Source organism: Melospiza melodia, chromosome Z (assembly GCF_035770615.1).
Source record: "Melospiza melodia melodia isolate bMelMel2 chromosome Z, bMelMel2.pri, whole genome shotgun sequence".
NCBI classification, from domain to species: Eukaryota; Metazoa; Chordata; class Aves; order Passeriformes; family Passerellidae; genus Melospiza; species Melospiza melodia.
This window is the reverse complement of record NC_086226.1, coordinates 55,894,098-55,906,207: the sequence shown is the minus strand read 5'-3', so window position 1 is coordinate 55,906,207 and position 12,110 is coordinate 55,894,098. Positions and strand designations below refer to the sequence as shown.

At 36.2% G+C, this 12,110-nt stretch overlaps 1 protein-coding gene across 6 annotated transcripts in view; it reads right to left on the bottom strand.

Moving 5' to 3' along the window:
* Window positions 1–12,110, bottom strand: part of AOPEP (aminopeptidase O (putative)) — a 175,532-nt gene that overhangs the window by 153,314 nt on the left and 10,108 nt on the right. For 5 of the 6 annotated variants that reach the window (XR_010031312.1, XM_063181029.1, XM_063181033.1 and 2 more), the window contains one exon: window positions 6,220–6,386. Coding sequence is in view for 5 of the 6 variants with exons in the window: in XM_063181029.1 (XP_063037099.1) it covers window positions 6,220–6,386 (167 nt within the window). In the remaining variant the exon portion in view is untranslated. Of the gene's footprint in view, window positions 1–6,219; window positions 6,387–6,590; window positions 7,015–12,110 lie in introns of those variants that run through there. The other variant, XM_063181034.1, reaches the window with a different exon arrangement.

Below are 12,110 nucleotides of genomic sequence, written 5' to 3'. Positions count from 1 at the left end.
AAAAGAACAATTGTACAGACTCGTGAGTCTTACAGCACATGTTAGGTACTTGACATTTTCATGTACTTGAGATTTTGGGCCAAACCTCCCACCTTACATCCTGGTATTTTTGTGGAGGAAATAAAAATAATTGCATTGAGAAATATAAGAACAGTTGTATGTAACCACCACGGATTCTGTGTTCTATCTACTTACACCTGCAACTTTGCTCTTTCTGCTGATGTCTTTACCTGTAAATAAATCATCCATAAGTGGGATGTTATTAATGCAACTTAACATGATTGTACTGTCACTACCCAAGAATTACATCAGACATGAAATCTAGTAACACCTTTAAATACACAATATTAAAATTTAACTCTTTCAGCCTTGTATCTACTGTCTTATGATTTTGTCTTGTCTGTGTTATTACTTCAGACAACTCAAAACCTTTCCTTTGTGTTCTGAGCAGTACCAAACTGATAGGCAAGTTCTAACAAATAACACTAATGTTTGTGAATTGAACCCAGCTATTTGAGGCAGTAAGAAATCAAAGCTGAGACACGGATGAGATATTACCTAAGTCAGCAACTTGGCCATGTTACCCCATGAAGGTGCTAAAACAAGACAAGAATCTATTAGAAAGTAAAAATATGCTAAGTTCTATCATTACGAGAACAGAATGTGGGGAGACAAGGAGTATGGCATAGGATTATTGTATGTACAAACACATTTTTATAAGGTGGATGTTTTAGAACAGCATACTTTTCATTAATACAAATGTTGCTTAGATTTTCTGTTTGTCCCTTTAAAAAGGATATAGCTTAAGAATCATATCCATGTATTAATTTATGGTCATAACACAGTTACTACACCATACTAGCAGATTCATTATCTTGAAGTGAGCCTAGCATGTGTTACAATCCGATGAATCATGTGCAAATAACTGTAGCTAGGGCAACGTGAAAACATACAAACTTCAGTTATTTTGAGAGAACCTTAGTACTTGTTCTTTTGCAAAAGTACTGTGACTAGGACTATGATACACTACCAAAAGGGAAAAAAAAAAGAAAAAAAAACCCCACAACTAAGTGGAAACCCCAAGGCACAGAGGAAAGGAAATAGACAACTGCTACAAAGCATCACTTGAGTTCCTACCTTAATGACCTAAGAAGGTCAGGCTGTCCAAAGGAAGAACAAAAAAAAAAAAATCTTTAGTTTAGCCTTGACAAGTTTTCCACCTTCTATTTAGTATGACAAAGCAATACCATTAGTGAAGTCTTCTGGGAGGTAGATAAAGTCTTTGCCTCTTATATGCACTAGAAACCATTCATACTCCTTCACCCCATTCCACTTTAGGCATCATCCATCAAAAACCTGTTGTCAGTATTGTCAGGTGAACATATATTACTCTTGTAATTTTCCTAAGCTCCTGTCAGTATGTAAGCAGAATGGACTTATTTGCTCCAAACACATTAAGAATAAGGAGGATAACTTTGCCAAATTTCACTCCGCCTTTTGTTTTTTGATTATTATTAACTTAACAAAACTACAAATAAGCCAAGACAAGCAAATTCCACCTTGAGAGAAAAAGGTCATCCATGGCAGCAACAACATATTATTTCAGAATACCAAATTCCTGATGTACAGAGTGTCATTGATAGACACTGTGCTAAAGGCCCAAGCCTACACAGTTGTTACTGTAGTTAATAACAACTTTGCCATTAACTTACATACATACAGGACAAGGTTCAGAGGTTCTGCACTTAGTGTAACATCTAAATGCTATAAAGTATTACTAAAAGCTCCATGTAGTTATGTTAAATGTAAAAACTTTAGAATTAAATAGCATCAGAGAAAGCTGTAATTGAAAAGCTGTTATGTGTTTTCAACTATGTTCTGAAAAAGGCATGGAAGTCAAAAAGCTGTTATAGAAAACTGTTCCAAATGGCACGAGGTATAAAGGAGAAGGCTCTCACAACCGTGAGATTGTCTAAAAGGAACGGGTGTTGGCCTGTGCTAGGTAGAGATCAGAGAGTGTTACAGTGAGAAACAAGTTTAGTAAGACAGGCTAGAGCAAGCAAGATGGTTTTTTTCCCTAAAAAACACTCCACAAACAGCTTGAACAGAATGTCTAAAAGGCAAGGCAATCAGATTAACAGTCCAGAGAGAAGAACAGCGTGTACTGCATTCAGAAATCTATACAAATTAGCAAGGAGCAGAATATTTGGAGCTGACCTGATGCAAAAAGAGTGAAGGTACCAAAGCTCTTTTTACTTTGCAAGGATTTTAGAAATCATGTGAACTATGGATCCTCCTAGAGCAAGATCCAAGTTTTATAATGTCTCTGCATATCTACCCAGGGCTCAGTCCACTTCCTGCAATGCTTTTTGATGTCAAGAACTATGTAGAATACCAACATATTTATCCTACAGCTGTTGACTGAAATCACATGCATGGGCATGACAAGTGAGTTCTCCCTATAGAACCATAGAATCCTTCAGGTTGAGAAACAGTGCATTGCTGATCAGTGACTGAAAAGGTCTTTTTACGGGCAGAAGTTCCCTCTGGAGAGAACCATGAAGCTTGTCTGAAAGACAGCTCAACTAACTCAAGTAACCTTGTGTCTTCTCTCACTACTGGTAAGATTGTCTCCCAGCCTGAACTCTCCCATAACTTCACTTCCTTCCTTACACTGTTTTCACATCAGGGGACTTTGTTTTGTTTTTCCTTCATCTGTATCCTATGATCTATGCCAGCACATAGACTGGGATCGTAAGCTTCACTCAGCTCCTTCTTGCTGCTCTCCCCATCCTCTGGCTGCATTGTGCTTTTCAGTGTCAGCCTTGGAGACAGCTCCATCTCTAGGATAACAGACAACAGTGCAGCAGAAACGTGGTTTTCTTTACCAAACACGGCATTTCGTACCATAAAAACATCTTCCAACTAAGTGAGAACACATTGGGCAAAACAAAAGGTTGGGCTGGGATTAGTCCGTGGGAAAAATAGAAGTAGATCACCCCAGTCCTTGTACTTGTAATGTAATTTTAAAACAACTTGATTCTTACACATACTTCTTTTAGGCAATTATAATATTTTGTTATTTTCCCGACCTGTAATTCTGATTTGTTTTTTTGAAAAGCAAATCTATTGTGTCATAACTGCACTAATCATGCAGCAACACTCACCTATTCTATGAGTTAAAAGTGAAAAACTTTCCATGCAAATATTTAACAAGAGCAGGAATTTATGTAATTACTTCCTAGAATTTTTAATGCATTCAGTTATCTTTGAGATCACTAAAATTGTTTGAGTTTTATAGAGTTCATTATAACTGAAAAAATGCCAAAGATATATCTGTTAATGCCAGATGCAAGCACATTATGAACATTTTTACTTACCAGTATATTTTTTGTCAAATAGCTTGCACTAACACCAACACCACAAAATACAGCTGATGTTTACTGTTTACTAAAACCCACTAAGTTTGACTACCTCTACAGAAAAGGAGAAATAGCCCAACAGCAACAGATATACTAGTTTATATATGAGCTAGTGCTAATATATAAACATGCAGCTAAATAAGTAGTTATGTAAAAAACTACTCTCTGACTGGAGCACCAGGCCTAAGAACCCTCCAGCTTTCAGAAACTCTTTGTGACTTGTAGGGATTTCTTGATCTCATCTGAAAACCAGAACTCCTCACAGAGCTCCCTCACATTCATGCCAGAGCATTATTTCAGCACTGGGTCAGAGGGATGAGTAGCACATGACAAGCTCTCAACTACCATGCTGCAGACCCTGATACATCCTGGAGATAACCAACACAAGTACTGCACTCTTTTGTTTCGCCTTGTGGACAGTGAGGAGCAGAAGCAAAGGAAACAGTAGTGTAGTTAGCAGCAAAGGTTGCTGCTGCTAACTATATCTAGCACTCTGTTTTTTTTTACCAGTGTACTCCTCACTCACGATGCAGGTGTCAAAACAAGATCAGGGATTGCACAGTAGTAGAGCAACCACACAAAAAGCGAGCCAGTCCGTTTCACACTTAATGGCTGAGAATCTATTTCTTGAATGTGAATTGAACAAATAGAAAGGTGCTTGTGACTAAACATATTTGCAGCTTCTATGTATTATAGTAACGTGCTGAAGGAAAGTAAAACTGACAAATGTAGAAAAGTAAATCTGATGTTTAAATGGTTCACTTTATACACACATGTAATGCTCCTCATCAAGCTTTCTCCCAAAGGTATTAATAACTGCATTTTTCTGATCAACTTCTCTAAGTACTCCATAAAGAATGCAAGGTATTTTAAGCACTTTTGGTCATACTCAAATAGTTACCATTTCTATTTGTGCAAATATTCTATCACTATTTTCAAACAAACCTGGGGTCCCTCTATTTCAAATGACAGGATCAACCACAGTTTTGTAGGAGGCAGAATGCAAAAGTGGCACATATGGGAGGGAACAGACTCTTGCCAAAACCTGCAAATACAAGTGGTAAATGAGGAATCTGCATATAAGAGTACACCTAGCCCAGCTATGCACTGGATCACTGGATCCGTAAATGTAGAGATGTGTCTGTGAAGCAGGATGCAGATCTCTAAAAGCTCATAGGAATCAAACTCAGATTGGTGTTCTCTTACTGTCTACCTGTCCACTGGTTTGAAATACAACTTTTAAAGGAAAAAAAAATTCAGCTAACTTGTAATTCTATTCAAAATAAATTTATCCACAACTGCTTACCAAAATGCTAACTCATTCAAATAAATTGCATCTTTTTAAAAATAGATTTTATTAATTGTCCAGTTACGTATGATATTATAAATATGCAGCACTAGCAATAGCATACTGCATATAAACAACTTGGCAAGCCTATTTAAATTGAAGCTACCCTGGAAGGCTTTCTGGTGTGTAAAGACAAAATTTTAAGATGAATACATTTCATATACCTTCCAGAATTGCCAAACAACAAGATCTATGTGGACAGGTTATTTAAAACAACAGAATATTTTTAAACTTTTTAACTCTTAGAGGTTCTATAAATTAGAACCCATTAATTAAACTCATGAATTTTTATTCCTAAATTCATTAAGAATTTATCCAAGGCCTCAGATTAGCACTAAAATCTTGGGTTTACTTGGACTTTAAAACATTCCTCAGAATATTACCCCTTTCCCTTTTTGTCTCTGTATTAGTTTTGTAAATTTTTATCCTAGTCTGAAGTCAAGAGGGTCCTTGCTTTCTTGATGCTGAGACAGGAAAGTATTATTCTCCAAAAGAACTTAGCAGCTTATCATAGCAGTTTTCCATATTTCAGCAGCAGAGACAAACCTTGAAAGAGGCCCCATATATGGCCAAATATAACCAGACAATTCCATGAAAATGGATTAACTGATGATTCTCAAATCAAGAGACTTTCTCTATTTTTTCTGCTCAAGAATAAACCTGTCTATTTAAAGGGGAAGAGAAGACATTTTTCCCCAGAAAAGTTTAATTCTAACCTTTTCTTGCATGCTATGCCTCATCAGAACTACTCACACTAGAAAATACCGACCCAGTTTGACAGATTATATCAAAACTCACAAGAACAAGACCTGCTTCATTTTACGTAGAACTTACACAAGCCTTAAAAACTTCCTTCTCTGTGCAGAAAGACATTTAGATAATAAAGTATAGCCAACACAGAAGAAATTCTTGTTTGCTTACTGTCGAAAAAGATGTTTTATCAATGCCAAAAACACCCACGGAGATCAGATTTTCAGGGCACTGACCAGATATTCTTCAGATATTCCATGTATTCCAGGCAACACATATGGCACAATGGCTGCTTCTAACCACATGCTACACTCAGACTGGAGAACTAAAACTGAAAGATAGTTATCTACCAAAGCCTGAAGTTGTTGAGAGCCTGATAAGGTTTGCATCTACAAAACTTGAATACATTGTGATTAAAATAAAGCCACTTTATGAAAAATTAAATCTAGGTTTGGAAATACAGAGGGAGAAAAAAGCAACACAGTGAAATGCAGAAATGCAGATACTTCAAATATTTATGAAGTTATCCTGAGGCCTTGAGCAGATAACTTTTCCACAGAATGACATGAAGATTACAGAGAAACACAGAAATGTTTTTAAGGCTAGGAACTTAATTCTTTCACAAATCACTTATTTACCAAGCTTGGTTTCTAATTACAAAAATATGGAAAATAATTTGCCTTGAAAAATGTATTTCACCTTCTCGAAGCTGTACTGGTTCTGCTGAGTTTTCACCACTCATTAACACAACAAAGCCTGCAGCTGTTCGAACTGAGGCTTGCCAGGTTGACAAGGCAGTTGGTGGTTCTTGGCATGGAAAGAGGGCTCTGTTGTTTATTGGTGATCCCATTGTGTAAACACATGGCCTAGATGGAAGGAAAAGAGATTGACATTGGAATTACAATATGAAGGACTGAATTAAGTTCTACATAAAAAAATCAAAGGTGCTGTCGTACTGAGGTGGTTTCTTCCTTTAACTTCAGTTCTGCAGGTCCAAAGCTGTATGACATGAACTAATCAAAATACAATCTAAGTAATTAAAGACAAGAAAAGCAAGATTACTACCATACCTTCAGATTAGAAAATAGTAACTCCACTCTTTTCCCTCTCCTGTTTTTGCATGAGTCTCCCAGCCTCATACAATAGCTTCCAGTTGACCCCATAAGGTCAAAGAAGGCTTCTGAGTATCTTCTGACAATGCCATTGCAGGGCTTCCCCAACACCTGTGACACCTCCCTGCTATCATTCCAGTAGTGCTTTCACTATCATGAATCCAGTCTCCTGCATTAGCAACCTGGAGGCTCAAGCAAAATCAGCAGATCTAGTTTTCAGTCTTCCTTACTCCAAGCCTCAATAAATCCTGGCATTTTTACATTTAATCTTAAAGGTAATGCATCCTAGCTCACTTGTCTTTGGGAATTTCAGCCACAGGGCTTATAAAAAGAATTAATTTCTACCCTGTTAGCTTCAGCCTCCTTCTTGCTGCTTACATAGAAATCTTCCTTGTAGTACTGCTCTTTTTGTAGTTACTCTAAATCTCCTCCCAGCCAAACTTCTCAGTCATCTACCCCTTTCCAATTTCAGCTGCAATATTTCATGACAGTAAATTTCTTATTAACCATTTAGCTGCAGTTGGGAAGGTAACAAGGCCTTTCATTAGCTCCTTCTAACTTGCTATTGCTGGTGGATGGACTTAATGATTCTTGGTTTACTTATTTTGTTTCATTTTGCAGTATTATCTAAATTCCTATTATGTGCATAACAATGCCACTTATCTTAAGAAAAAAGGCTATTTTTAAAATTATAAATTATATTAAAAAATCCACAATCAATAGGTTTCTCCAGTAAAAGAAAGAAAGTCCTGAAATCATCATGTCACTACAATGAACTTTTTAAAATCTACGATATTTAAAGCTAAATATTATGGGAGTAAAATACATTATTTTGTGAACTCTTGAAACTAAAAATATTCTGATCAGTATCTTTCATTACTTGAGTTGAAAAATTATCAAAGCACTTCAGAAAGTAGGAGACAAATTGTTAGAGCAAAACTGATTTTGCAATGGCTAAAATCGTAAGATTTTATTTACTCCCCTCCAAACTGCTTTTCCTTTCAAATTATTCCTTCTCCAAAGCCAACTTCAAACTATACAGAGAGAAAGAACATGGAAATACTGAGTCACAGATTAAATATACTCCAAAGATATTTTTGCCCTCTCGTCATTGCTATCTCTGCTATTGGATCCAGAGCTGTCTTGGCACATTAAATTACTGTGGCTTAACTAATGCAGGCCAGTTGATCTTCCAGCAAATGAGAGACGAAAGCTGCAGTTTAATTAGGCCTTATTGTTAATGCACACAAGTAGGAAAAGAAAATGGTCTAACTTCCCCTGTCATGTACCAGAGTGAAGAGAGTAGGACCTAGACATTAAGTGAAGTTCAGGTAACTGCAGTGGAGAGGAAGCCAGGTGGTTATTTCTTAAACAGTAAAACATAATGTACAGCTAAATGTAATAGACCACTAATCTGCACAGATTTTTAATTTACTAAGTTAGAATTAAACTCCTAAAACTGTATCTGTAACCTATCTGATATACATAGAATAATTGGCTTTTCTCCCGTAAAAACAAAAGAGTGCATGACAGTGAGTTCACAGGAAAAAAGAAGAACCTGTTTTTTCACCTTCTAGGAAGACCTGCTTACCCCTAGTAATGTTAGTCAAGAGCTACTGGGATTATTATTTACCCTTAAAACAAATTCGTGCTGAGAAGACATGGAAAGGAAAAAGGAAAGGTGGGATTAATGACTACTGCTACACACATTTTCCCAATGATTAGCCATGCACAGTGAAGGCTGTTTTGCCAGGTGCCATTGGTACAATCCCCTCTTAGAAGCAGTATAGGGGATCTTCATATTCTGTACAGGGAAATGCCACAATGACAGAGAAAACTGGCTGGCAGAACAGTGCTAAACTGAATATTATAATGCTGTGTCAAATACAATATAAACATTACAGATAATAGATGCTACCACAAACATTTATGTCACCTGCTCTCAGAGAGCACCTTTACCTGCAGACCATAAGGTATTTTACAGATGTCAATACCATTTTGCAGATGGAGAAAATGAAACTCAGTGAACAGGTATGCTTGAGAGCACTCAAGCTCCTCCTACAGGCTTACTTCTAAGCCTTCTTGTCCAGTAGCTTTTTTTTTCCCTAAGACATCTTAATTCTAAAATATACACACATAGGATGGTCACAAGTCTCTACCATAAAAGCCCAAGTAGAAAGTGAGTTAGGTAAGTGGAGAAAAACTGGTCACATACATAATCTGTTCTTCAGAAGTAGGACTTCTTTCCACTCCTCACCCATATTAATACAATTTTTGACTAGGTATATTTGTTAACTTCATTATTTTCCTAAATATACCCAATTATGTCAGTCTGCTAAAAAATAGTATTGAAATAGACAGGTTGTAAATATTAAAGGAAACTATCAGAAAAACAATTATGTAAGCCTTTAGTTAGATATTTGCTATACTTGTTTTACAGCGGTAATTTCTTTTTATAGAATTGGTAATTGTGCAATGTTACTTTAGGATATCCACTGCAGCTGACAACTGTCTTTGTTTGGGGTCAGGCAGCATAATTTCAGCACATAAGAGGACCAGAAATATAATTGTTATCCTGGTATCAATCAGTTTCTTCATTTGATCCTGAAAAAAAAACCAGCTAATCTAAGCACATGATAGAACAGCAAAAACAAATAATTAAGTTTAGACTGCTCTTGTCAATTGATACCTGTATTTGCCCTTTTTTAATCATTTATCTCTACTGCTCCTAGCAAGAAACTTTACAGTTCCTTTCCTCTTTCTACTACCTACCCCTTCCACCCCAGTCTTTAACTTTTAATGGTCTTGTAATACTCAAATCATCTACTTATGTAATATTTATGCCAACCATAATCTTTGCCAAGGTAGGTTTCAAGAGTTAAGGAAATTTCATGCAGCAAAAGACAGATAAGCAGAGAACTCAGAATTTTTATCTAGTTATTTGTCACACTGGAAGAACAAACATCCACAAAAAATTCATAAAACCCAGGAGTGACATCTCTAGTCACTCCTTTGGAGAACTTTATGACATTAAACAAAAAAATAAAAATAAACAACAAAAAAAATAGGCAAACCCTGAGTACGAAATAAATGGATTTGATATTCCTGGAAATGTAGAAGGCAAGAAACAAATATATGTAAAAAATTTAAATTATCTCCTCTGAATCAGTTGTCCGAACTAAAAGGAAGACTATGAGAAAAATGGGTAAATTTTCCCAAGTAAACAGCCATCCAGACTACTGGAGAAATAAAGTACTAGTTGTGGTAATGTTTGGGTTTGCCCCAAGAGGAGACTGGAGACTGTCTGTTGTTCAGTAATCTCTCTGATGAAAATTTGATTCATGCAATTGTAACTCATCAGTAGTCCTGATATCTTTACAACTCAACAAAATCAGTTCAAACCAGCTCTTGGCAGATCTCCCTCTTCCATGAAAGCCTACCCACTATACTATAATAAGGTATTAACATGATCTTCAAACTAATAATAAATGTTCAGTGGCTAATCTGTTCTTTGAGCAGAAATCTGAAGACCTTGAGATGCCTGACATCAAACACTTGAAATATATTCTAAGGCTCACCCAAGTCAAACTGCTTTGCCTAATGTCTGAGGCTTTATGAAAGGAAAAGCCCACCTCAGAAACTCTATCCCCTTCCTCTATTTGAAAAATTACATTCCCTATTTCTGCAAAGGCTGTCTCCATTTAAGGATGTGAGGGGGCACCCTCCAACTACAAGGCAAATCCCTGTGAAAGCACTGCTGTTGGCAGCTGTTCCTTACTCTAAATTCCACCGTCAAAGCAGCAGGACTTTCTGGCATCTAAATCACAAGAAACGTTTTACTCTGCCTTATCAATTTACATATCCGCAAGGTTCCAGTGACTGTCATCAGATTGCACCAGAGCAGGTATTCTTGTTTACATTTTACTGTTGAAAAAAACACCAGTCAATAATATTCATGTTCCTCATCGTCTTCCTTTTAGTTAGGACAACTAATTCAGAGGACAGAATTTATATTTTTTGCAAATATTGGTTTGTTGCCTTCCACATTTCAGGAACATCAAGTCCATTTATTTTTTACTCAGGGTTTGCCTACTTTTTTTGTTTTGATTTGATTTTTTGGGTTTTTGTTTGTTTGTGCTTATGGGGTTATTTTGTGGTTTATTTTGTTTGTTTTAATGTCCATTCTATTAATATCATTTGTTAGTCTTTAGAATTCATTGCATACCATATGAATAATCCAACAAACATCAAAATACTTCATTAATTTATCAAATATTTATATTCCCGTATTAATGATACTGGGAACAAAATTAAACAAAGTAACAGTAGAGATTCTCCACAGTTGAGGAGAGCCTCTTAGGGTTTGGTCTGTGACCTACCAGGGTTATGGACTATCTTTTTCTATCCAACCTTGCCTATGAAGAAAACCAAATACTTTTCTTCCTGCATTTCCAGCTTCCAAGAACACAGAACAATGCTAACTCACACCACTGAAAAACCAAACATCTATTTTCACGACACATTTTATAATTTGTAGAAAATATCTTTACCTTCCAAACTAACCTCAGTAGTATTTTTCAAACACATTCCCTTCTATTCTCTTCCCTGCTGTACTTACTTTCAATTAGATTACCTCCCTAATATGCCTTATGACCCAGCTGTACGCACACCTGTGTCATCACACCAGCTTTCATAAAGTGTATTTTGGTAGGTGTCCTGGTCACACATACGTCCTTTGTACTGTCCTTTATACTTTACCTCCTTTCCTCTTTCCATTTGCACAAGTCAGCTCTGACATTGCTTTTTTTGTTTGGCCACAAAAGCTTGCACAGGGAAATACTGAAATTCTGCATGTTCAGTTCCTCTACTAAAAACAGAAATGTGTCCTGCTGTGATAACATGTCTGTATACACATATCTGATCTTGCCTAAGCTCATCCCACAAAGCTTTGTTTCAGCTGGTGTTGTTTGTGTATTATAATACATCATTCTTTAAAACAAATAAAATGGAGCTCTTGATAAAATTGTGCATAGGCTAATTTTCAAAACATTGTACTAGTATTAAATTACAGGAAACGTTGGAAGTGGTTACACAATGTGTGTACTTTGTTATTTACTTTTCTTCAGGGTTGGAACCACAGTATAGTCTGCTTTGGCAAAAGATTTGACATCTAAAATAAAAAGCACCAGATACATAATTTGGAACAATTTGAAGAATCCTCAAATGGCAATATGAGATTTACCACTATCTTTATGGGCTCATCACATATAGAATTTGATTTTAAAAAGATACCAAGAAATATTGTAATGATTATGCTATGAAAACTTATTTTCTAACAGGCATTAGTTTTTGGACTAATGTAGGCCTGATAATAAATCAATTTGTACTATTTTATACCATCAAACTTCTGGATTCATGTCAACCTGCTTTTTCTGCTCCATTACCGATCCATAAAATTCTATTCATTAGCGTACAACT